Source organism: Dromiciops gliroides, chromosome 1 (assembly GCF_019393635.1).
Source record: "Dromiciops gliroides isolate mDroGli1 chromosome 1, mDroGli1.pri, whole genome shotgun sequence".
Lineage (NCBI taxonomy): Eukaryota > Metazoa > Chordata > Mammalia > Microbiotheria > Microbiotheriidae > Dromiciops > Dromiciops gliroides.
Window position 1 is genome coordinate 81,906,470 of NC_057861.1, and position 26,528 is coordinate 81,932,997.

General features: G+C 44.1%; 1 protein-coding gene across 7 annotated transcripts in view; it reads right to left on the reverse strand.

Moving 5' to 3' along the window:
- ADGRB1 (adhesion G protein-coupled receptor B1) overlaps nucleotides 1–26,528 on the reverse strand; it is a 270,194-nt gene that overhangs the window by 149,029 nt on the left and 94,637 nt on the right. For 5 of the 7 annotated variants that reach the window (XM_044005365.1, XM_044005341.1, XM_044005379.1 and 2 more), the window contains exons 5-12: nucleotides 13,348–13,512; nucleotides 12,764–12,928; nucleotides 7,078–7,251; nucleotides 6,361–6,525; nucleotides 5,610–5,711; nucleotides 4,407–4,513; nucleotides 1,869–2,063; nucleotides 442–510 (exon numbers count right to left, since the gene is read on the reverse strand). In XM_044005365.1, the coding sequence (XP_043861300.1) occupies nucleotides 442–510; nucleotides 1,869–2,063; nucleotides 4,407–4,513; nucleotides 5,610–5,711; nucleotides 6,361–6,525; nucleotides 7,078–7,251; nucleotides 12,764–12,928; nucleotides 13,348–13,512 (1,142 nt within the window). The remainder of the gene's footprint in view (nucleotides 1–441; nucleotides 511–1,868; nucleotides 2,064–4,406; nucleotides 4,514–5,609; nucleotides 5,712–6,360; nucleotides 6,526–7,077; nucleotides 7,252–12,763; nucleotides 12,929–13,347; nucleotides 13,513–26,528) is intronic. The other 2 variants (XM_044005356.1, XM_044005387.1) reach the window with 1 other exon arrangement.

A 26,528-nucleotide genomic window follows, 5' to 3' on the forward strand; every position in this document is an offset into this window, starting at 1 on the left:
TCCCTCAACCCTGAACAAATAAAAGGGATAAAAAAATTCGAGATAATTTAAGATAATTTAAGTCATACTTTTTGGTTATTTAATTATAGTCTATAATTCATTACTCTGCCCACCAACTCTAATAATCTTTCCTGTTTGATTAGATCTCAATTTATAATTTAATTAGTAGTCCCTGAGTTTACAGTGTCCAGGATGGGAGATGGCAGAAGACAGAGCAAGGCTCCTTTAGGGTAAGAAATCTGCCAAAGGTTATTTCTAAATATGGATAATTGAGAGTTGGTAGTCTATGTAACCACTTGGGTAGAAGATGGGTCTTATTTCTGGTGACGCATGTATCTTGAGGAGGACAATGGGGGTTAGGTCTTCAGGAAGAGTTTTAGACTCCTCTTCCAGTTATTTGAGAACTGGGGAAAAGGAAGAGGCTTTGTCTCTAGTCCATACCAGCTGGGCCTCCTCCCATTTGTCGCGGTTCTCTTCGGTCAGCAGGTTGCTTATAATCTGGACAAAATTCTGAAAGAGAGAGGGAGAAATGGCAAGATGCTGGAGAGTTTGGCATCCTGGCCTGACTTTGTCACAATCAGGGCACACCATTGTAAGCACCATTTAGTATTTCTGTTATTCCCACTTCACCTCACCACTGCCGAGTAATCTCCATGTGAGGAGAGTTAGAGAGGAGGCTGTGGGAGACACAGAGCAGCAAACTCATAGCTCCGGGGTCCTCAGGAGACTGCAAGAAGATGGGGGAGGCAAGGTGATGATGGTGGTAATGGTACCAGTTGTGATGGGGATAGGGATGACACTCGGTGCTGGTGCTAACCATGATGCCAATGATATTTACCATTATATGATAAATTACAGTGGTTGTGATCATGGGAATGTGGTGGTGATAATGAAAGAAATGATGGTATAGGGAATGGTGATGGTGACAGTGATGGTGATGGGTGATAGTGATGCTCACGGCTGTGACTTTTTGGTGATGGTGATAGCAAACTGACAGTGTTGGAGATACTACCACTTAATAGTGAGGTGAATAGCGAGGGCAATCAGGGTGTTGGTAACACCAACAATGAGAAAGGCAATCTCCAATTGCCCTCAATTCTCCATCATGCCTCCTACCAGGTACCTCCTCATTTACTTTTCAGTTTTCTTTTCTGTGTTGTTTTCCTCCCTTAGAATGCAAGTTCCTGGAGGATAAGCACTGCTCTTTGTTTTCCTTTTTGCATTTCTAGCACTTAGCATAGGGCCTGACACATAGTAATCTCTTGATAAATGTTTACTGACTGACTATGATAGTGTTGGTAAGTTGGTATTTTTTTAACACTAATAGTGGGAGTGATGGTGTGATTTAAGTACTGATTCTGATGTTTTTCTCATTTAATCAAATGAGATACATGTAAAGGGCTCTGCAAACCTAAAAGCACTATAGAAATGTCTGGTGAATCGTGATAAATATTGATTGGTTGTTTAATTGAAATGGAAGCTGCTGTTGCTGCTGCTTCGGTTGCTGTTGTAGCAGTAATAAATAGTCATCATCTGTAAATCAACAAGCATTTAGTAAGTTCCTAAAATGTGCCAAACATTGTGTTAGGCACTGACAATGATGAAACAATCCTTCAAGAAACTTACTTTTTATTGGAGAAGACAACGCGTAAACATGATGGTGGCAATAGTGAGGATAATTACAGTGTTGGTGGTGATGATGGTGATGGCAGGGGCGTGGCGATGTTGGTGGTGATGACTAGAATCGTGGGAATGGCAGAGATGATAAGCCCATACAACATTATGCACTGCTTACTAGTGGGGTGCATTGCAGTCTCCCACTCCTTGATCCCCAAAGGCCCAAGGGGACTTTTCTCCAAGTCCCTTACCTGCACATCACCGGGGGTAGGGCTGTAGTAGGCCCTCCGGAAGATCTCGGTCATATTCCTCAGCACGTCAATGGTGGAGAGGAGGTCCCCGCTGTAGCTGGTGCCATCCTGAGAGATCTCCACCAGCGTCTGGATCACCTCTGACACACCCTCCCCTGGAATCCCCCTCTGAGCCTTCGCCAGGTGCTCCCGGGTCTGTGGAATCAGAAGGTTGAAGGCAGGGGGCTGGCTGTGATGATGTCAGGACAGTAAACTGATCCTCAGTATCATAGCCTCAGGGCTGTAGGAGACCTCAGATGTCATCTAGTCCCTTCTCCTACCCACTTGCAGGAATCAAAAGCTTTTCTGGAAGGTTATTCAGAATCTTTATGAATACTCCCCAGGCTTCCTAGGGAGGCCCACTCTGGCCTGGCAGTCAGGCTGATCAGATGGGATTTCTAAGGACCTAAAGTTTCTATGCTTTGGGGCCTGGAGGAAAGTAGCATCTAAAAAATGGCAATATCTCATTCTGAGTCCCCAGATGACCACACTAAGACACGCCTTTTGATTTTTCCAGCAAAGGGGCAGAGGAAATATGATGGGAACTAACAGTCCCGTCAGAGCCTCATAAGGGGAAGTTGGAAACAGGACTATTCCCCATTCCTCAAAGGTGAACTTGCTACCACCTCCTGCCTGGCTCTGGAGAAATGGAATAGAGGACAGCCATGGAGAAACAGCCATAAGGCGTCTAGGGAAGGTATGGAGAGATAGGATCTTAAAGCTGAAAGTCACCTTGCCTGGAGGATGGAGAGGGAAGAGGGATGGGGATGAGGATGAGGAGGGCACAGAGGCTGGAGGACAGAGGGAAAGGGGCACACTGGGGGAGAAAGGGAGAGAATCACAGAATCATGGAACTTTAGAGATGGGAAGGACCCTAAAGATCATTGCACCCACACCATTCAATTTATAGATGAGGAAATTGAGCCCCGCCCCCCCAGCCAAATTAACTGATTTGACAGTGGTCACACAAGCAGAGATGGGACTAAAACCCAGGGCCCTTGGCTTGCATCCCACTGCCCTTTCCACCTTAGCAAGCTCATAGAATGCTTGAGCTGAAAAGGTCCTCTGAGATTATCTAGTTCAGCCCCAAATCCACAGCAGGGAATCTCCTTTACAAAGGGCCAAAGACTGGATCCCAGAAGGGAAGGGAAGAAGTAAGGGGAGGCTCTGGCGAATGGGTGGTGTAGGGAATGAGAGAGGATGGAAGGAGAGAGGGAAACAGGAGGGAGGAGCCTAATGGGAGTTGAGAAGGAAATAGGAGGCAGAGGCAGAGGTGAAGGAACCAATGGGCATAAAAAGATGGGGAGGGACAGAGTGCACTAAAGCAGTAAGGGAAGGTTTTCCAGAGTTAAGTGGGGCTGAATCTGGGTCCTTAAGAAGAGGTGGGAGGGGGCAGCTAGGTGGCGCAGTGGATAAAGCACTGACTGGCCTTGGATTCAGGAGTAGCTCAGTTCAAATCCCACCTCAGACACTTGACACTTACTAGCTGTGTGACCCTGGGCAAGTCACTTAAACCTCATTGCCCCGCAAAAAAAAAAAAAAAAAAAAAGAGGTGGGAGGGGCAGCTAGGTGGCACAGTGGATAAATCACGGGCCCTGGATTCAGGAGGACCTGAATTCAAATCCAGACACTTGACACTTATTAGCTGTGTGACCTTGGGCAAGTCACTTAACCTTCATTGCCCCGCAAAAAAAAAAAAAAGAAAAAAAAAAAAGAACAGGTAGGGTTTAGAGAGGCAATGTGGACAGAGGAGGGCATTCTCGGTGTGAGGACTGGGGTCAGCAAAGTGCAGGCAGTTGGAATTCACTGAATTATAAAAACAAAGTCTATCAGAAGCTGGAACTAACCCTAGAGACTATCCAGTCAAACCTCTTCATTTTACATATGAGGAAAATTGAGTCCTAGAGAAGGGAAGTGACTGGTCCAAGATCACAGTTTAATTGTGTCATCGAGTGCCAGAACTGGAAGATCCTTAAGAGACTGTCTGCCCTTTCAGAAGCAGAAAGTGAGACTCAGAGGGGTTCAGGGATTTGTCCAAGGGTGCACAATAAGGTAGTGGCATACAGAATGTGGCATACAGAATGTGACATACAGAATGCCAAAGTTAGAAGGGACCTTGGATCCTACAACATGGAATGTCAAAGCTAGAAGGGAATCCTGAAACACAGAATGTTAAAGCCAAAAGAGACCTTAGAGACCATTCTAGCCCAACCACCCCATTTGCAGAAAAGGAAACTGAGGCCCTCAGAAGGCAAGTGACTTGTCCAAGGGCATGCAACTAGTGAGTAATAAAGCAGGAACTAATATCCATGTCTATTGGCTCTACATCTAGGGTTCTTTCCATTATGAATAACTTCAGGATTTGTCCTTGAACCAAGTGTGCAGATAGCAACAAAGGAAGCGACCACATCTCTCTTGGGAGTGCTTGAGGGGTGGGGAGATTCTGAGTCAGGGGCAGATGGGGATGGAGGTTCCACCAAGGGATCGTTGGTCCCTCACCATCATTTGGATATTCCGGTAGTCAATGGAGATGCACTTGATGTAAGTGGGGGGCTCCCAGTAGGCGATGCCTTCCTCGTCCAGCACACACCTCCTGAGGATGAGGCCTGGGGTGGGATTAGGGGAAGGGGAAGGGGAAGTTCAGGTTAGATTTCACACAGCTCCCCAGAGGTCATCTCATTCATTACCCTTCTTCAGGGCTGGATCACAGAACCATAGACTCGAACAATCCTTGTTAGGGATTTCAAGAGCTAGCCGAGCCCTATCACCCCCAGATGTTGCCCCCTTGCTGTCTAGACCTCGGCACGACCATGTCTTAGGGGTCCCTAAATAGCCATTGGACTGTCCTGGTCACCTTTCTGTCTCCGGTTAGGACCAGAGGAGAACCAGAGTGGGAAAGGACCTTAAAGATTTTGATATCCAATCCCTTCATTCTACAGAAGGAAAAAAACAATGAAGAAAAGGGATTTGACTAAGGTCATATAACAAGATGAGAACACACCCAGGACTAGAACCCAGGTATCCTGGTTCCCAGGCAAGAGCTGTCTGAACCCTATTTCTTTAAAAAAAAAACACTCTGAAAAGCACAGAATGTTAAATAAATACTAGGCGTGGTTATTGTTAACAGGGTAGTTCTTCTTAGGGTCTCTTAAGACTGTGTATTCTTTGAGGGAAGGGGTCCTATCTCCTCCTCCTTCTCTCCCTCCTCCCCTTCCTCCTCCTCTCCTTCCTCCTCCCCTTCCTCCTTCTCTCCTTCCTCCTCCTCTCCCTCCTCCCCCTCCTCTTCCTCTCCCTCCTCCCCCCACTACCTCCCAAGTAAAGTAAAGCACAGGAATTAGTACAGCTTTTGATCCTCTATGGCATAAGAGAGAGAGCAGAAGTAGGACCAATGGAGGGAAGTTGCAGGGAGGCCAATTCTATCACAGCTTAAGAAAGAATTCTCTAACAATTGGAGCTATCTATGAGGGGGGAAATGTATGTGCCAGGAGTAATGAGCTCCCTGTCAATGATGATATTCAAGAGAAAGCTAAATGATCATTGGTCAAGGGATGCTGGGGAAGGAATTTCTGATCTTGGAAGAAGGTTGGACCAGATGTCCCTTCTAACTTTGAGTCTATGATTCTATGACTGGCTGAATGAGAAGCCCGAGAAGAGGTCCCAGAGCCCATCCCTCAGGGCCTGGCACCACCTAAGGACCCCTACCTGTGGCATTTCGGGGACATCGTATGGCAGCCACATCCCCAGCTGGAGTCTCCTTCCAGACCATGGAACCAGCATTATCTTCATAGCAGATCTCATGGGGCTCTAGCAAAAGGCAAGAGAAGTCATGTAAGAAGTGGGTAGAGGATATGTCAAGTCACATTTACAAAAAGGAAGAGAACACAGGGAATGGGCTGGAGTTTGGGTCAATTCACTGAACTGTTAGAGTCCAGGGGAGCCAAGCCAGAGAAGTTGAGTCTAGTTCAGGACAGTCATCCACATGGGAAGAATAATTGCTCCTCAGCTATAGCACAACCCTCGAACCCAGCTCTACACTGAACCCCTAGACTGGTCACAAACTGAGCCCTAATTCTTTTCCCAGAAACTTGTTTGAGGTTTCAAGAGCTAGCCAAGCCCTGCCACCCCCAATGTAACCCCCTTGCTGCCTAGAATGCGACACAGCCATGTATGTCTCAGGGTATAACCACAGTGGGATCACAAGGTCCAGAGCTCAATTTCCAGGCGGCCACAGTCATAAAGAAATTACACAGGTTGACTGAGGGAAACCAAGGTCCCCCATGTCTCTGAGGAATTCTTCTGGGTGGTAGGGAAGAGGAAGGGATGACAAGGGAGAGAGAAGGACGGAAAAGGTATGATGAGGGAGGTGAGAAGGGAGAAGTAGGAGGAAGGAGATAGGAAGATGGAGGTATTAGGGGAGGGCAGGAAGCAGTACCTTGAAGGGAATGTGACTCACCAGGGCACCTCCTTTGACTACACTGTCTGTACTCCTCCTTGGGACCCTGGCAGGCCTCACCCCCAAAGAAAGGGCCATGGCAGGCTCGATCGCGTCTCTGGGTGCCCCCACCACAGGTGGTACTGCAGCTGCCCCAAGTGCCCCAGGCTTGCCACTTGCCATCCACTGGGAAAGTAAGATATGACAGCATAGAAATACAAAGAAACAAAGACCCCAAGGCAGAGGCACAGATATGGAAACAGACAGAAACAGAGACCCAGAGGCTCAAAGATACAGAGACACAAAGACATAAAGAAAGAGATAAAGAGATAGGACAAAGAGACAAGTAGAACAAGACAAAGATAATACAGCATCATGGAGGCATTGGAGACTCAGAAACATAGAGGGACAGAAAGACATGGGGACACAGGGACAGAGTCATGGCAAACAGAGAGATACCAAAGCAAGAGCACAAAGAGATCCAGAAAAAAAGAGATAAAAATCAGAAGACGTGGAAAAATACAAATATTGGAGAAGCAGAAACCCAGAGAACCAAAGGCTAGAAGGAGAGAAGATTGGGTCCCCGCTGGGGCCTGTGAGGCTAAGGACCCATATTCCACAGTCTCACCCAAAGTTCACTCCCATGCCCTTAGCCCATCTCCCCTTGGCTCATCTCCCCTTGGCCCTCCCTTCTTCCCACATGCCATCCCAAGCCTCCCTTGAGGGATGGGTACTGACCTGGGCACTGCCGAAGGAAGCAATCTCGAGTCTCAGCCCAGTGGCCCTGACACTCAGCCCCTCCATAAGAGGGTCCATTGCATTCCCTTGTGCGCTGCTGGGTGCCATTGGAACAGCTGGATGAGCAGGAACTCCAGCTTGACCACTCATTCCAGTTGCCATCCACTGCCCGGCCCGGGGGGAAGAAAGAAGACAGAACACAGAGCATGAATACCTTTCTTGGGCTTACCATCCCCTGGTCAAATAGCCTTCAGGGCTGCCAAGTCATGCTAAGTTGCTCAGGTCCAGAGAAGTCACCAGCTGGCTCTGGCTATTCCCCTTCTAGGTAGTGTCTCAGAAGAACAGGAATAGGATGGGAAGGGCCAGACTCATCTGAGGGAGGCCAAGCTGAGGGGCCAAGCAGTCAGGACAACAGACTACTGCTTCCCCCCAGAACCCTCACAAGGGAAAGGTGCCTAGAGGCAGAGTGCTTCAAGATCAACATCATAGACTTTCTAAGATAGAAGTCCAACCCATATTTAAGATGGAATTACTTCTACAGCATGTATCATAAGTGGTCTGCCAATCTGTCCTTGAATATTACCTTGGAGAGGAGGGATCACTACCTTCTGAGGCAGATCATTTCATTTTTGGACAGTTTTATTTGTTTTGTTTTGTTTTGGTTGTGTGTGCGTGTGTGTGTGTGTGTGTGTGTGTGCGTGCGTGTGTGCATGTGTTGTTTTGTTTTGTTTTTGCAGGGCAATGAGGGTTAAGTGACTTGCCCAGGGTCATCTACAGCTGGTAAGTGTCAAGTGTCTGAGGCCAGATTTGAACTCAGGTCCTCTTGAATCCAGAGCCAGTGCTTCTTTCTTTCTTTCTTTCTTTCTTTCTTTCTTTCTTTCTTTCTTTCTTTCTTTCTTTCTTTCTTTCTTTCTTTCTTTCTTTCTTTCTTTCTTTCCTTCTTTCTTTCTTTCCTTCTTTCTTTCTTTCCTTCTTTCCTTCTTTCTTTCTTCCTTTCGGGGCAATTGGGGTTAAGTGACTTGCCCAGGGTCACTTACAGCTAGTAAGTGTCAAAGTGTCTGAGGCTGGATTTGAACTCAGGTCCTCCTGAATCCAGGGCCAGTGCTCCAGCCACTGTGCCACCTAGCTGCCCCTTTATTTGTTCATAGAAAGAGTGTGACATAGTGGATAAAGAACCACTTTAGGTTAAGAGAGATCTGGGTTCAAGTGCTGTCACTGGCACTGGCTGTGTGACCCTGGGTAAGACATTAACCTCTCTCAGTACTCCAAGCAACTGTCTAAGACTATAAGTTATAAAACAGGTACCATGTGGGTAAGGTAGAGAAAGCTCCTAACTAGTAGTTTCCTATGCCAATAAAAACACAGATCTGATCCTCCCCCCCCCCCCAAATTTTTACTTAAATTGCTTCTCACAAATTCTTGCAACTGTTTTTGGTTTTGCCCTCTGTGGTCAAGGAGAACAAATTCAATTCATCAGCCACAAGATATCTCTTCAAATACTTTAAGGCAAATTATCATGTCTCCCCTGAGTCTTTTCTTTGCCAAGTTAAACATTCCCACTTATTTTAACTATTCTTCAAATGACATGGCCTGCAGTCTTTTCATCAGCTTCGTTGCTTTCCTCTGGACAGTCTATCAATGTTGTTGTTCAGTCATTTTTCAGTCTAATCAGACTCTTCCTGGCCCCTTTCGGGGTTTTCTTGATAAAGACGCTGGAACGGTTTGCCATGTCCTTCTCTAGCTCATTTTACAGATAAGGAAGCTGAGGCAAACAGGGTTAAATGATTTACCCAGGATCACACAGCTAGTAAGTACCTGAGAGCAGATTTAAACTCAGGAAGATGAGTCTCCCTGCCTGCAGGCCCGGCACTCTATCCACTGTGCCACTGACTCGTCTCCTCGTATACTAATGTCCTTCGTACGTGGCTTCCAGATAGGACCAAGGGAGAGTGTAGTGTGTACTATCAAGCACCTTGTCGTAGACACTATTTTTCTCTTAGTAAGAGCTCATTAACTTTTCTAGCTGCCACATCCCAACATTGACTCAACTTTTACTTGCAAACCACTAACACTTCAAGACCCTTTTATAGCTAAACTGGCAGCTATTCATGATTCCCCCATCTTGTACTTGGGGAATGACTGGCTTTAGCCCAAGGGTATGGCTTTACATTTACTTCTGTTAAATTTCCTCTTTGTAGATATGGCCTATAATTCTAGTCTGTTGAGATCTTTTGGGACCTGATTTTGACCTGCATTGACCCACAACCAACACCTTCACCATCACCCCCATCACCAACACTACTATTCCCAGCACTACCATCCGCCCCACTGTCACCATCATTACCATCACCATTGCCACCAAGACCACTGTCAACATCACCATCATCACAATAGCTACCACTGTCATCACCATCGCCTTCTCTATCATCATTACCATTGTCATCATCTCTCTTAACAATTACTATTGTCATCCTCATTAGCTAGGTCATTACTACCGTCTTCAGCATCTTCCACCACCACCATCAGCAGTATCCCAGCAGCATCACCACCAGGGCAATGAGGGTTAAGTGACTTGCCCAGGGTCACATAGCTAGTAAGTGTCAAGTGTCTGAGGCCAGATTGGAACTCAGGTCCTCCTGAATCCAGGGCCAGTACTTTATTCACTGTGCCACCTAGCTGCCCCTGATCTGTTACTCTCCCATTGAAGGAAAAGGATGAGACAATTGAGAGTAGTTTTCAAAGGTGAAGCACATAAATTGAGCTGAGCCCCCAAAAGGCAACTAAATTAAGGGGTATGTGAAGCCAGAGAGAAAGAGCAAAGACTGAGCTCAGGAATACCCATAAAATCCCAAACACTTGGCCAATGAGTCTCCTATCTTCCCTATTCCTTAGAAGAGCTAGTTTGAGAACCCATTCTAAGTTATCCTTTCTCTTTCAAGAAGAATAGAAATAGGGGCAGCTAGGTGGCACAGTGGATAAAGCACCGGCCCTGGATTCAGGAGGACCTGAGTTCAAATCCAGCCTCAGACACTTGACACTTACTAGCTGTGTGACCCTGGGCAAGTCACTTAACCCCAACTGCCTCACCCCCCCCCAAAAAAAGAATGGAAATAGGTCCCAGAATGAGAATCTCATAAGATGGCTCTCTGATGTGCCAGCAATTGAAGTTCATGGGGATTAGGGATATTGTGAACATCCCTGCCCTACAAGGTCCCTCTGACACTGCATAAGAGCCAGGTTCTTCTACTGGAAGTGAGAGGCTATAGAGATGAGAACTAGGAAGGATATGATGTGGGGCAACTTCTAATTGTCTAGTGACTGACCCTATAGCAGAAAAGATGGGCAAGGATAGAAAAGATTCTGACCTCAGCAGCCAGCACCCAATGGCCAGGACCCTGAGGAGATGCCAGTGGAACAAGTACCAATTTGGCAAATACTCTAAATGGACAGGAACCAAAATGGGGCACAGCATGAGAGACAGGAATGTAAGAGTGGCAGCCTGGAGCTGGGCCGTTTGGGTGATTGAAGGGGAGAATTGATCCAAGTTAGTAGAATGGAGAGACAGAGAGACCAAGAGCCACAGAGACAGAAAGAGAGACAGAAAAACAGACCAACATCGAAGCAGAGAAAGATGGAGACAGAGAGATGGATGGACAAGACACAGCAAATGAGAGTCAAAAAGACAGAGAGATTAAGAAATAGAAACATTTCTGAGAGATGCATTAAGAAATAGAGACAGAGAGGAGAGACAAGTAGACACAGAGATAAGGAGAGAAACACGGACCCAATAGAGGAAAGAGGAAGGACAATCTTAGGAAGGATTTCTTAGCAGCCAAAGGCAGAGGGGGCAGGGAGGAGCAGAGCATTTGTATTAAAGCAATTTGCAGGGCTGGCCAGGAGCCTGCTTAATCCCCATGGCTATTTTTAAAGCCATTTCTCTTCCTCTAAGCTATTTCTCTCAGCTTTCTTTTTGTTAAAGAAACAAGTGAGATGCTGATTGCATAAAATCATGCCCATGGCAGCCAGGAAATCCCATGGGTCCCCGTCCTTCATCTTTAAACACCAGCATCAGGAGCTGAGGGGTTACCTGCCTGCAGAGACACTCATTGTCACCTTCATGGAGATGGGCCTAGCTGATTCTGGGGGATGGGTCCTAGATGGAAACAGTTCAGGATAGAGTGAATGAAGGAAATGGCTATTTCTCTATCTTTCAATCTCACTTCTGCCATGATATCTTCCTTAATCAACTTCACACCCACAATACTGCTTGCCACTCTCAGCGGGTCTACTCATGCATGCTATCTGGACCACATCTTTTATGCTAAATAGTTCATTACCAGGTAGCTAGGTGGCCCAGTGGATAGAGCACTCAGAACTCGGCATGCAATTAGGAAAATTCATCTTTCTGAGTTCAAATTTCGCCTCAGATAAGTGCTAGCTGTGTGACCCTGGAAAAGTAATTTAACCCCGATTGCCTCAGTTTCCTCATCTGTAAAATGAACTGGAGAAGAAAATGTCAAACCACTCCAGCATCTTTGCCAAGAAAATTTTAAATGGGGTCACGAAGAGTCAAACAAAACTGAAAATGACTAAACAACAACAACAAAGTTCATTACCTAGAAATAAATATTGGGGTTTTGGAAAAGGACAGTGATGGTGATAATGATGGTTCTATTAGTGGTGAAGATAGTGAAAATAGAAGAATATAAACTCCTTGAGGTCAAGAACATTTTTTTGCTTGGGGCATTATATTTTAGTACCTAGCACAGTACCTGGAACATAGGAGGCACTTAAAAGTTTATTGAATAAATAATGAATAAATGAATGATATTGGTGATGGTGATGTTACTCTAGTAATGACAGAGATAGTGAATGAGTCAATACACTTTTTTTTGGTGAGGCAACTGGGGTTAAGTGACTTGCCCAGGGTCACACAGCTAGTAAGTGTTAAGTGTCTGATTTGAACTCAGGTCCTCCTGACTCCAGGGCTGGTGCTCTATCCACTGCGCCACCTAACTGCCCCTCAATACACATTTATTAAGCCTCTCCTATGTGCTAGTCCCAATACATTTGGTGCTGGGAATATAAAGCAAAAAATGAAACAGCAGAAAGATGGTGGTGGTGGTGGTGATGATGATGATGGATTTGGGCATAATGATGATAAAGGAGATGAAGAGCAGTTGTGTCCTTCTCCCACTCCTGCCCTTTAGTCAAATATGTTTTCCTTGTGATAATCTGCAATTATATCATATATCATATCATATCCAATTATCCAATATCAGTATATCATATCCAAAGAACTTTCATATCTCCTGTGTCAGAACACTCAGATGGCAATATCATCGGTTCCCATGGCTTCGACAACAATTACAATGGCCACCACAAATGCAGTTGCCAGTTGGCTACTGATATCAACATCTCTTTCTCTTAGAGAGACACTGTGGTATCATGAATAGAACTGATGAAATGAACAGCTCAGGGTAACAGAGAAGCAAAGAGAAGAAGAAAAAGAGATCCCTGGTATCAGCCAAATTATATCCAAGGGGTCATCTTGCCCTCATCCCTGCCTCTACCCAGGCCCCACTCAAAGCCTGCTGATGGGCTTTGCCCCATCTTTAACAGCTACCCCGGCTTGGCCAGACTAGCCCCTCTCCCTGGCCAAGGGCTCTCTCTCCCTCCAACTTACCAGGGCACAGGGCGATATTGCAGAATTTGGTCTGTTTCTCCGGACCTTCACAAGGGTTGCCTCCAAACTGAGGTGGTCGGCAGGTGCGGGTACGGTCCCGGAAGCCCCTCCCACAGGTAGATGAACACAAACTCCAGGGTGACCACTCATCCCAAGTCCCGTGAACTGTGAAGAAAGGGTGGGATCATCGGGAAATTCCTCTGATTCTGCAACATTACAAAGGGTAACCACAACCCCGCTCAGGGAAATCCAGAGGCCAGGCTCCTTGCTAGCTTGTTTCTTCCTTAACCATGCTCTTCTCCCCATAAAACTAACCTTTATTGGAAAGCCATCCCTGACTCAGTTGACCCCTCTGATCAAACCAAGGCAATGTATAATGGATTCCATCCAGGACTGTCTTCTCAGAATAGGGGCCCCCTGAGGGCAGGGCTTATACCTCCTTCTTAGACCAGGGGCTCCTAAAGGACATGGACTATTTCTCCCCTTCAAGCCTAGGGATTTCTGAGGAGAGGATTTATGTCTCCCCCAAGGATAGAGGTCATGTCTTCAGCCAGAGGCTCCCCTACCCCAGTATTCCAACTTACCTGGACAGATAGCTGAGTTATTGCACTGTCTCTGCTCCCGCAAGGGTCCGCTACACTGGGTGCTATAAGATGAAGAAACGCAGAAACGGGTCCGGGTTTGCCACCCCTCCCCACAGGTAGTGGAGCAGACACTCCATGGGGACCACTCCTCTGCTGCAGGGTCTCCTGTCGGGACAGAGGATGCTAAAGTCAGGGTCTAGTCAAAGGCAGCAGGAAGGATTTAGAGGAAGCTCAATTGCAAACTTCTCTATACAGGCTGATTATTAGATGACAGCTAGGCTCAGAGGAGGGTAAGTCCGAGCTCAGGGACAGATGGATGAACATGGTAATTACAGTAGTAATGACAGTAATAATAAAGAATAAAAAGAGAAGGAGGAGAAGCAGGAGAGAGAAAGACAAACAAGGGAAGGAGGAGGAGGAAGAGAAAGAAGGAAAAGGAAATGGAGGAAGAGAGAGAAAGAGGAGAAGGAAGAGAAAGTGGAAGAAAAGGAGGAAAAGGAAAAGGAAGAGCTGGAGAAAGAGGAGGAAAAAAAAAGAAGAGAAGATATTAATAAATACATGTAATTTCTTCTTTCATAGAAGCTCTAAAGGGAGCTCCGAGGCCATGCAATTTGAACAAATCTTGATTAATAATGTCCCCTACAACATCACTAACAAGTAAGTGGTTCTCTTGATTTTGCTTGAGGACACGCTAAAAGGGAACTCATGAGCTCCTGGGGCAATTCATTCTGTTGTTGTTGTTGTTGTCAAGTTGTGTCTGACTCTTTGTGATTCCATTTGGGGTTTTCTTGGCAAAGATACAGGAATGGGCTGCCATTTCCTTTTCCAGCTCATTTTACAGATAAGGAAACTGAGGCAAACAGGGTGAAGTGACTCACCCAGGGTCATATAATTAGTAAGTATCTCAAGCTGGATTTGAACTCATGTCTTCCTAACTCCAGGTCTGGCACTGTATCCACTGTGTGAGACCTAGCCTCATTCCATTTTTGGATAGCTCTATTTATTAGGAATTCTTTTCTCATATTAGGGGCATCTACGTGGTACAGTGGATAGAGTTTCAGACCTGGAGTCAGGAAGACTCATTTTCCCTATTCAAATCCAGCCTCAGACACTTACTAGCTGTGTGACCCTGGGCCGGTCACTTCACCTTGTTTGCCTCAGTTTCCTCATCTGTAAAATGAGCTGAAGGAATGGCAAGCCACTCCAGTATCTTTGCCAAGAAAGCCCCAATAAGGCCATGAAGATTCAGACATAACTGAAAATGACTGAACAACTTTTCTTATATTAAGCCTTAGTTTGCCTCTCTGAAACTTCTACCCATTATTCTCAGTTTTGTCCTCTGGACCCAAGCAGAACAAAATATACTTCTTCAACATCCCAGGCCTTCAAATATTTGAAGCTAGATCTTCAGTCCCCCTCTAAGGTGTCTCTTCTCCAAGCTTAACAACCTCAGTTCCCTCAAATGATCCATATATGGCACAGTTTACCAAGCCAGTTGCTGTCCCTCTGGATGAGTTCTAATTTGACCTTTCTAAAAGGAAACTGAATATAGTAGAGCTACAGGTCTGAGGTCGGGAAGAACAGAGTTCCTACCTGGCCTCAGAAACATAAGAGCTATGTAACCCTGGGCAAGTCACTTAAAGGCTCTGTGCCTCAGTTTCCTTATGTGTCAAATGGGAGTAATAGCAGTACTTACCTCACAAAGTTGTTGTGAGGATGAAATAATACATACAAGATAATACATGTAAAGTCCTGCATTTTAGGACTTTAAAGCACCATATAAGTGTTAGCTATTAGTCATTATAAATAAACAGAATAGAATATTAATGCATGCTAAGTAATGATGAATATGAAAAATTCTGAAAAGCATGGGAAGCCTTATATAAACTGAGATCAAACATAGTCAATAGGATCAGGGAAAATATGCACAGTGACTGCAAAAATATAAATGTTAGGAATAAGAAAAACATAAACAAAATTAAATGCTATGTAATTAAAATAACTAAGTTTGTTCCTGAAGAAGAGAGGAGAAAATTCATTCCCTTTCCTTTCTTAGCTCAATGGGGAACTATCAATGTGGATCGCATACATAGCATAACATAGCATATCGTGTCAGTCTTGATATATATTTATTTTGGATATAATTATAATGTACATGTTGTCTCTCCTGATCTATTACATTAGTAAGATGCTAACTACATTAGTCAGATCCTTGAGAGCATTGTATTGGTAACTCCAGCACCAACTCCTAAGACCTAGTAGATGTTTGATAAATGTTTGGTAATTGATTGATTGATTTTGATTGACTGGTTTTTTTCTTTTTCTATTCTTTGTTATAAGAGATGGTCCCTGCATTGGGAAGGAAGAAGGCATATTTTTTAAAAATGAAGGTAAATTAAAAAGAAAAGCTATCCATAAAAGTTTCTACATGCATCCTTTCCTATCCTATGCATATTCTAGAATATGTGGAAAAGAGAGAAAGGGAAGACAGAGAAAGGAAGAGATATAGGTAATTAGTGGCAGATTCCTAAGTCCATGGAGACAAAAAGGATAAGGAAGGTTTAAGGCCTTGGGGCCTCAGGTTCAGGGTCAGAGATTTTCTTTTTAGCAAAGAATATTAACTTGGGTTCTATGGCCCAAGTCAAAACCCCCTAATTCTGAGAGGACAGGCTGGTGTTTGGGGAAGCTGATCAGAGGATAAAGAATTCTAGAATCTCATAGCTGGCTAGGGTGGGGAGGGGGACCTAAAGGTCAGTTTGTTCAGCCTGTGTATAAGCAGGAACCCCCTCTATCACTGACAAGTATTTATCTATCCTTAATGACTGAGATCACTCAGCCATTATATACTGTATAAAGAGAGAAAAGGCCCATCTTCTGAAGCCCAGGAGAGAGCTCAGCATCCTTCGCTGGGGGTCATCTTCTGGATTTATATTCTAACTCAACAAGATGCCTGATGGTGGAGCTGTCAGCCAGGAAAAGCCAAAGAGCACCCCCCCCCAACCTCTCGGGGCCCTTAGCTAAATTCAGATAGATTGGCTTGGGGGACACCCTGACAGAGCTGAGCTGAACAGATTTCTTGTCAGAACCTGCACCCTAGTGTGCTATTTCTGAATTTCTATTACTCTTTCCTCCAGTGAATAAACCCTTGAAATAGAACATGAAATCCTATGTGTGTGTGCAACAGAGAGCAGGTAGCAGGGAAGGATGGAAGGAAGGAAGGAAGGAAGGAAGGAAGGAAGGAAGGAAGGAAGGAAGGAAGGAAGGAAGGAAGGAAGGAAGGAAGGAAGGAAGGAAGGAAGGGATGGAGGAAGAAAGGGGGCAGGAGAGAGGGATGGAAGGAAGAGAAGGAGGAAATAAGAGAGAGGGAAGGAAAAGAGGGATAGAAGGAAGAGAGGGAGGAAGGAATGAAGAGAAAGAGGAAAGGAGGGAGGGAGAGGGGGAAGGAGGAAGGAAGGAAGAAAACAGGAATGAAGGAGGGGAGGGAAAAAGGAAAGGAAACAAATATATATTGACTACTTATTCAATGACTACCATCTATTGAGTGACCACTATGTACCTCCTATCTTCCCCATTTTACAGATGAGGAAACTGAGGCTCAGAGAGGTTTTGTCCAATGTCACATAGCTAGTGTTGGAGTCCAGATATGGGTCTAGTTTTCCTGCCTTCAGGACTAGCATTCTACCTACCATGTGGTAATGCCCTTCATTTATTTCAGGCCACATAAGAGCACAACCCTCTTCCAAAGTCGACCCAAGAGTGATCATCAAACCTCAACTTGAGGAGAGACTCACTAACTCCCCAAGGAGCAGCTTTGATGCTCAGGTTCTGCTCCCAGACCAGCCCTTCAAACCATCATCTCAGAAAAGCAATCATTTTGGGGATATGAATGGGTCTGAAACCACAGCTACTGAAGGCCCAGAAAAGAACATTTCCACCATCAAAATCCTTGGCACTTTGGTTCCACACCAGAAACTGATGGGATTTTATCAGTGGAGATGACATTGAAGAAGAGGCAGGACCATCTGCTTTGCTGCTGTGCCCTAAGGACCAGGGGTCTCCTCCATTTGACTTGGAGCTGAAACCTCCCATATGTGTCATCTCTTCTTTAGAATGTGAGCTCCTGGGGCAGCTAGGTGGCGCAGTGGATAAAGCACCGGCCCTGGATTCAGGAGTACCTGAGTTCAAATCCGGCCTCAGACACTTGACACTTACTAGCTGTGTGATCCTGGGCAAGTCACTTAACCCCAATTGCCCAGCAAAAAAAAAAAAGAATGTGAGCTCCTTAAGAGCAGAGACTACCTTACTTTTCTATTTGTTATATCTCCAGGAAGTTGGGTGCAGCAGTTTTTAGAGCACTGGGCCAGGCTTGAAGAAAACCTGAGTTTGAATCTGGTCTCAGACACTTGTTAGCTTTGTGACCTTAGGTAAGTCACTTAACTTATGTTTGCCTTAGTTTCCTCAACTGTAAAAAGGGGATGATAATAATAGTACCTATCTCCCAAGGTTGTTGTGAGGATCAAAGATAATATTTGTAGAGTACCTGGTACACAGTAGTCATCATATAAATGTGAGCCATTATTATTATTATCATTATTATTTAGCACAATGTTCTGCACAGAGTATTTTCTTAAAAATTCATTCATTCAAGTTCTTCCTCATGTTGAGATGAAATTTGCTTCCTTCCAAATTCCTCCCATTACTCTTGGCTTTGCCTTCTGGGTCCAAGCAAAATAAGTCTGAAGTCCTCTTCCACATTTCAAATACTTGGAGAAAGCTATCACATTCCCACTGAGTCTTCTCTTCTCTGGCCTTAATACTGCCCATTCCTTCCATCGATCCTCATATTATGTTGCTTTTGGTCATCCTTCCTCCTCTGGACCTGAACCAGATAATCAGTGCCCTTCCAGAAATGTTGTGCCTGCTCTTTAATGCAGAGGCTGGAAAGATATGTAGAGGAAGAACTGGAAATTATCTGACTTCCCTAGAAACTGGGGCTTTCATCAAGCTTTCAGCCATTGTCCACCTCACTAACTTTCCTATTGCTGCAGTCTGTACCCAGTCCCTAGAATCCCATCCCTCTTTTCCCTGTTTCAGCCTTTCCCTATCATGCCCCCCCCCAGTGACTACTTGCTAGGTACATTGTTGAGGGGATTACTATTCAAGGACAATCTGGATCAGATGGCCCATGGGGTCTTCTACAACTTTGAGGTTTTTTGATTCTTAAAATGGGCCAGGGGTCTCCTACTGGTACATACTCCCATGAGTACTTCTAGGTCCAATTTGGCCTCCCTTGAAATCATTTTCCTCCCCTCCATCCTTCGTTTGCAGATAGAATTCTTGGTCAGATACAGGTTGGACTAGATTGCCCCTGAAATCTCTCCCAGCTCTCAGAGTATGTGATTCATTATTCAATTTTCTGTGGACTCCAGGAATAGATCCCCATGCTCTTCTGAGCTCCCATCACCCTCTCTTTCACCCAGATGGAATTCTCTTTCTAAAACAGCCAGGGATCAAGAGGCTACTGCCCAACCTCTAAATCCACTCTTGGCTCTACACAGCAGGCAGAACTTTACCTGCCTGGGGTGGGAAAGGAAGGTCATTCTCAAGGACAGTTTTTGTCAAGAAAATTGGTCTTTCCTTCCAAAAGGTACAGGAAAATATGTTGTTAAAAATAAGCAAGGGAAAATTCAAAACAGGACAGTTTGAAGGGCTCCAGGCAGTGGGGTTGGGAGTTGGGAGCTGGGAGTGGGAAGAATATTAGGCTTGGATTTGGGAGACACTTGTCCTGGTCCCAGCCTTATCACTTTCTAGCTATGTGACCTTGACTAAGCCCCTTCCCCTCTATGGACCCCAGTTTCCTTCTCAATTAACAGAGATGCAACAACTATGACTGAGTCATAAGGACATGGTGGCTAATAGTCTTAGGCTTCTTTAACCAAAGCAGAGTGCCCAGAATGAGGAAGGTCCTATCCCCATGGTTCTCTGGGCTTGTCATACCACATCTAAGCTATCGTATCCAGTCCAGGTACCACATTTGAGGTATGGCGGTCATAAGCTAGAGGGAGTCCAGCAGAAGCTGGCCAAAAGAAGAGGGAAGGTTCATACTACAGGTCAAAGGAATTGGGGAATTTTAGCTTGGGGAAGATTCTTAAGGGAGACATTCTTGGCTTCTTCACATATCTAAAGGGCCATCCTGGAACAGAGTGGGAAGACTTTTCTAGTGTGTCTAGAAGTCAGAACTAAGAACAGGTAAAGGTGGGGAAAATTACAGGTAAGCAGAATCAAGCTCAATTTAAGGAGAAAAAAAATCAATTGGAATCCTATCCTTCCCTCTGAGAGGGCCTTCAATTTATCCCCTATATATCTTGTATGGACATAGTTGTTTACATTTTGTCTCTCCTATTACTCTTCCTATTCCTGTAGAGGACCACACTTTCCTCCCTGTCCCTCAGACTCAGAGCCTGGGTGTCATTCTTGACTCTTCACTACCTTCCAACACCCCAATCCAATATGTTTCCAAGAGCTATTGATTTCATATTTTTTTTGCAACTCTTTCCTCTGATGCTGCCACCATGCTGCTGCAGGCCTTTGTGCCCCCACCTCACACCTAAACTATCGCAATAGCCCACTGGTGGGTCTGCCTGCCTAAAGTCTTCCCCTACTCCAATCCATTCTCCATTCCTAAAGCACAGATCTGAACGTGTCATCCCTCTATACAAGAAACTCCAGTGGCTTCTCATTGCCTCTAGGATCAAATACAAAATACTTTGTTTGGCATTCAAAGCCCTTTATAACTTGGCCCTCTTCTATCTTTCAAGTCTTCTTACACCTTCCTCTTACTACATACTCTTCGATCCAGTGCCACTGGCCTACTGGCTATTCCATGAACAAAACATTCCCTCTCTTGACATTTTCTTTAGCTGTCCCCCTGCCTGGAATGTTCTCCCTCCTAACTTCCAAGGAAATCGGGGTTAAGTGACTCGCCCAGGGTCACATAGCTAGTAAGTGCTCAGGTCCAGATTTTAACTCAGGTTTTCCTGATGCCAGGGCTGGTGCTCTATCCACTGCACCATCTAGCTAACCCTTAAAATCCTATCTTCTATAGGAAGCATTTCCCAACCCCTCCCCCCTTTTCTTTTTCTTTTCTTTTTTTTTTTTTTGGGCAGTGAAGGTTAAGTGACTTGCCCAGGGTCACATAGCTTGTAAGTGTCAAGTGTCTGAGGTCAGATTTGAACTCAGGTTCTCCTGAATCCAGGGTTGCTATTTATCCACTGAGCCACCTAGCTGCCCCCCAACCTCTCTTAATTCTAGTGCTTCCCTCTCTTGATTTATTTCCTATTCATCCTGTCTATAGCTTGTTTGTACATATTTGCTTCTTGTCTCTCCCATTAGACTGTGAACTCCTTGAGGGCAGGGACTTTTTGTATCCCCAGGACTTAACATGTAGTAGACATTTAATAAATATTTGACTGACTGGCTGATATTAAATTGTGAACTTTGAGAGCAGGGACTGTTTCTGCCTTTGTATCTGCTTAGTACAGGGTCTGGTATACAGTAAGCACTTAATAAATGCTTGATGATTTGACTTGATGAATTCCACATCACTGAAGGTATTTAAGGGCCAGTGGGTAGAGTGCTGGGACTGGAGTCAGGAAGACACATCTTCTTATGTTCAAATCCAGCCTCAGACACTTACTAGCTATGTGACCCTAAGCAAGTCACTTTAGCTTGTTGGCCTGTTTCCTCATCTGTAAAATGAGCTGAAGGAATGGCAAACTTCTCCGCTATCTTTGCCAAGAAAACCCCAAACTGGGTCACGAAGAGTTGGACGTGACTGACACAACTCATCAACAAAATCAGCGGCTGAAGGTATTTGAATAGAAGCCAAAAAAAAAACCTATTGGAGAACCTGCAAAGGATTCAATTGATCAATAAACATTTATTAAGCACCTATGCCATGCCAGGTATGTACTAAGCACTGGGAATACAAAAGAAGGCAAAAAATCCCTGCCCTCTAGAAGCTCACAATCTAATGATTCCTATAAAGGATGAGAGATTAGACTAGATGACCATTCAGGACCATTCCAGGTATGGTATTTTGAGATTTTAGGAGATTATGTATGACAATGATTCTCATATTCTATGGTTCTTGAATTCTATTATTGGGCTTAACTGGGCCCCCAAAACTTTTCCTTTCTTTCTTTTTCTTTCTTTCTTTCTTTCTTTCTTTCTTTCTTTCTTTCTTTCTTTCTTTCTTTCTTTCTTTCTTTCTTTCTTTCTTCTCAAACCAGAAGAAACTGCCATTTAGCTCTATCTTTTTGTTTTACTTCAATACTTTGATGGATCTGTGCTCTCATCAATGCTCTACATGTGCAGAATAAAATCGACCCATCCTTTCTCGTCTCTACTGGTCCACTTTTTGTGCATAAGTGGCCTGCTGCTGCCTACATCTGCTCACCATGCCTATCCTTCTTGCCCTTTGGATCACTGGTAAGTTTGCTTCTTGGGAGATTATGGTGTTCCACGATTCACAGCTATCTAGTCTCACCCGCAAAATAATCATATGGGGAAGATGGGTTTCAGCGAACAGGAATCATTCTGGTTCAGTGAAAGCTCTGTGCAAACAATTGCTGTCTTCTTCCTATTCGAATTCAGGGCCAGCTCACTGTCCATCTGTAGAGTGTGTTCAAGATCTGCCAGTTGGAGTAGAAGACCTCTGAGGTCTCTTCCAACTCTGAGAGGCCACAATGCTGATGAAAGAAGTCCATGGGAAGCCTATCCAACGGTAAGGGTAATCCAGTCCAATCCATTCCAATCCAACAAATACCCACTAAGCAACTAATATGTGTAAGCTATTATGCGAGGCACTGGAGATACAATAATTTTTTTAAAAAGTCTTCCCTCAAGGAGTTTACATTCTACTGAGGAAAGACAACACAGACACATATGTGTGTGCATGCATGCGTGTGTGTATGTGTAGTGTTTGGCTGACATTATATTGTGAACTCCTTTAGAGAAGAGGCTGATTTTGCTTTTGCACTCTCACTGCCTGGTTCAGTCTGGCACACAGTAAGCATTTAGTAAATGCTGGTTAACTTGATGAATTCCATATCATGGAAGGTATTGTGTATACTTATGTGTGTATATATAACATATATGTGCATATTATGAATAAATGAATGTACAGACACACATAATATATGTATATATGTGTATGTAATACATACTATATATTAAGTGCTTATGTGGATATATACACATATGCTTCTATACGATATATATGCATGTATATATACATGTATGCATATAAAATATGTACATATATTAGTATGTGGCATCTAGTGGACATGGTGGATAAAGAATTGTACTTGGTAGTCAGAACTGAGTTCAAATTCTGCCTTAGACCTTTACTACCTGTGTACCTCTCAACAAGTCACTTAAACTCTCTCAGCCTCAATTTGCTCATCTGAAAAATGGGGATAATAATAGCACCTAACGGGGCAGCTAGGTGGCACAGTAGATAGAGCACTGGCCCTGGATTCAGGAGGACCTGAGATCAAATCCGGCCTCAGACACTTAACACTTACTAGCTGCGTAACCCTGGGCAAGTCACTTAACCCAAATTGTCTCACACACACACACACACACACACACACACACACAAAATAATAGCACCTAAAGCACAAGTTGTTGTGATGAGCAAAGATTACATATATTTAAAATATATATATTTATACACACACATATATATAGTATTTTCCAAATTGTAAAGTGCTATATAAATAAATATTAGCCGCTACTATTTTGTTGTTTATTATCCTGTTGAATACAAGCATAGAACTGTTGTATACATATGGGTGGTAGCTGTCACTATCTTCTTACTCATTTCTCTTATGCTAATATAAAATTTTGATTCACTTTTTTCTTTCTTTTTTCTTGGCATCTTCCTGTCTTTATGATTATCTGGAAAATCGAGCCCCATGTGCCTTCAAAATCAGGTTGCCTCCAGCACAAATTCATTCTGTTTGTACTTGGTCAGATTCATCTGTTCTGTCTGAATTCATATTGTCAAATGTCATTGCATTTCCATCTCCTCCTATGAATTGGGCACTGAGGTGTTAGAGTACAAATGTGATTGTTTCGCTTTCATCGATGATGTGTCTTTGATAACACTGGCTGGTCTGGGGTATACACACTTATAACAGCCATTCATTTACAGTTCCTCAGTGCCTGGGGATGCCTGAATGCCTCATTCCCCCACTTCTTAGAGTTCTCTTCTTCCCGCAAAACCCAACTCTGGTGCCACATCTTCTAAGAAACTTTCCTTGTTTCCCTCCCCCTGCCAATTTCCCCTTTTACTTGACTTCTTTGTGTATGCATTACATTCTCCCCCAGTCTGCCTCCAGAAGACTGTAATCTCCTTAAAGGGGTGAGCTACTTCCTCTATTTTTTTTTTTTGGTGAGGCAATTGGGGTCAAGTGACTTGCCCAGGGTCACACAGCTAGTAAGTGTTAAGTGTCTGAGGCCAGATCTGAACTCAGGCACTCCTGAATCCAGGGCCAGTGCTCTATTCACTGCACCACCTAGCTGCCCCCTACTTCCTCTATTTTTTATCTTTCTATCCCTAGCACAGAGAAATCGAGTCACCAACCATTTATTAAGTGCTTATTATGTGCGAAGTACTGGGGATACAAAGAGATTGACATTTATTTGGGGATGAATTGCATTTGACACTGTAGCCTTGTAAATCTAGAGTGGGATAGGACCTTGAAATCATCTAGTCCAAACTTCTCGTTTATAGATAAAGAAACTGAGGCTAAGTAGCGAAGGCCAAGAGGTAAAGTCATTTACCCAAGGTCTCACACCGCATGATAAGCAATAAAAGCAGGATTAGAACCGAGGTCCTCTGGGTCCAACTCTAGCTGCCTCTCTATTTATTTTCCTCTTACTTTAGTTTATAAATATTCTCTGTAGGGACTCATATCAATCTGTCTATATAGTGTTAACACCTTGTAGGGAGTTTGTTGAAATAAAGTCTAGACGCTGTTCCCACTACTGTTTTGTGAGATGAAATTGCTTGTGATATCCTAACATCTTCCTCTGAATAGCTTCACAAATGAGTTTGTGCTCTAGACGTTACTACGTCTCTCGCCTTGGCAAGGAGATTAAGTCCCTGCTGGCTGAGGGAGGTTCTGGGCTCTGTTGGGCCCCGTGTCTGTATCAGATACAACTTTTCTATGACATGATATTATGGGCTATTTCTTTGCCCAGACCTGTGGTGGAGGGGTGAAAGGAACTGTTGGTGAGCAAATGCCATCCATGGAGATCTTCAAACCACAATTCTATACCTTATTTATGGCTCTATCAAGCCCTCTGGTCTACTGAGACATGAAGTCATTTGCCCACCCTCACACAATCGATGTCAGAAGGGAGACTTAACTCTCTAACTCTGAGGCTGCCTCTCTGTCTTTTAGCTCACAATGCCTTTCCATTAGAATGAACAACAGTTTGTCCAAATAGGTCAAACAATAACAATAATAATTCACATTTATATTTCATTTTAAGGTTTTCATAGTCTGCACATGTTATCCACATCTGATCTTCATAGCAACCTTGTTGAGGTAGGTGTTATTATTACTCTCATTTTACACAAAAGGAAACTGAGGCAGACAGAGGTGAAATGACTTGCCCAAAGTCATACAGCTACTCAATGTCTGAGGCAGGATTCAAACTCAGTTCTTCCTGACTCCAAGTCCGATATTCTATCTATCACATCACCTAGCTGCCTAAGACAGCTTAAAACTATTCACCTGTGCAACTAGGTCTTGATTTGGATCTTTTCTCTAAGGGCTGAGTTGTCCAAACACACATAAATGCTCGAACCTGAAATGACCCTCATGTCAACTTCTGACTCCTCTTTGAAAATATTCATGATACACAAGCACATGTGCTGCTGTTAAGGGGTCTGCAAGCTTTATTGACTCATTTCTTAATCAGGAAACTTTTTCAAGATAACTTGTACCTCAAATAGGTGGCACAGCTAGGGGATGCAGTGGATAGAGTGTTGGGCCTCCATAAAACTCATCTTCCCAGTTCAAATCTGGTCTCAGACAGACACTTACTAGCTGTGTGATCCTGAGCAAGTCACTTAACCCTGTTTACCTCAGTTTCTTCATCTATAAAACGAGCTGAAGAAAGTGGCAAAATATTCCAGTATCTCTTTTCAAGAAAATACCAAACAGGGTCATAAAGAGTCAGACACGACTGAAAAAGTGACCAAACAACAAGAAGTAGGTTGCTCAGTAAATAGAGTCCAAAAGTCAGGCAGACCTGAGTTTGAATGCTACTTCAGACACTTAATAGCTCTGGGGCAAGTCACTTAACCTATGTCTGCCTCAGTTTCCTCACCTGTAAAATGGAGATAATAGCCCCTACCTCCCAGTTTGTTACAAAGATCAAATGATATAATATACATAAAGTATTTTCCACTTTATACGGAGCCTTAAAATGCTACATAAATGCTGTTATCATTACCATTACTTTGATTTGAAAAGGACCACAGTATCTCTTTTGCCTTCATTTGTAGAATCTTGTCTACTTCTTCCCAGAAGTTTTCTAATTCTTCATCCTCAGAAAAAGATGTTGGGACACAAGTTTCCATTGTCTTCCTAGGGTTTCCTCTAAGCTACTGGTCACTATGATCACTGTACCTGGAAACGACTGAGAAGGCCTGTCCTCCGTGTGCATGAGGACACCAGCTCTGCCAGATGATGAATCGATGTGGACCTGTGAGTGTCTTTCTATCAAGTATCAACTTCCTCGTGCCTTGTGGCTTATTTATGTATTTATTTTGCAGGGCAATGGGGGTTAAGTGACTTGCCCAGGGTCACACAGCCAGTAAGTGTCAAGTGTCTAAGGTCACATTTGAACTCAGGTCCTCCTGAATCCAGGGTGGGTGCTTTATCCACTGCACCACCTAGCTGCCCCCTTGTGGCTTATTTTTAACAAGAATGTCAATGCCAATGTGGTCAAGTTCCTCCAGTTGAACATCAACTCATTGGTCGTTGTGAAAAGATGGCACATATATAGCACCAACAGTTAAGTTAATGTTTATAAACAGTCTAAGAACCAGCATTCTTAGCACCCTTTGACCCTTTTCTGCCCCTCTACCACCACAACTG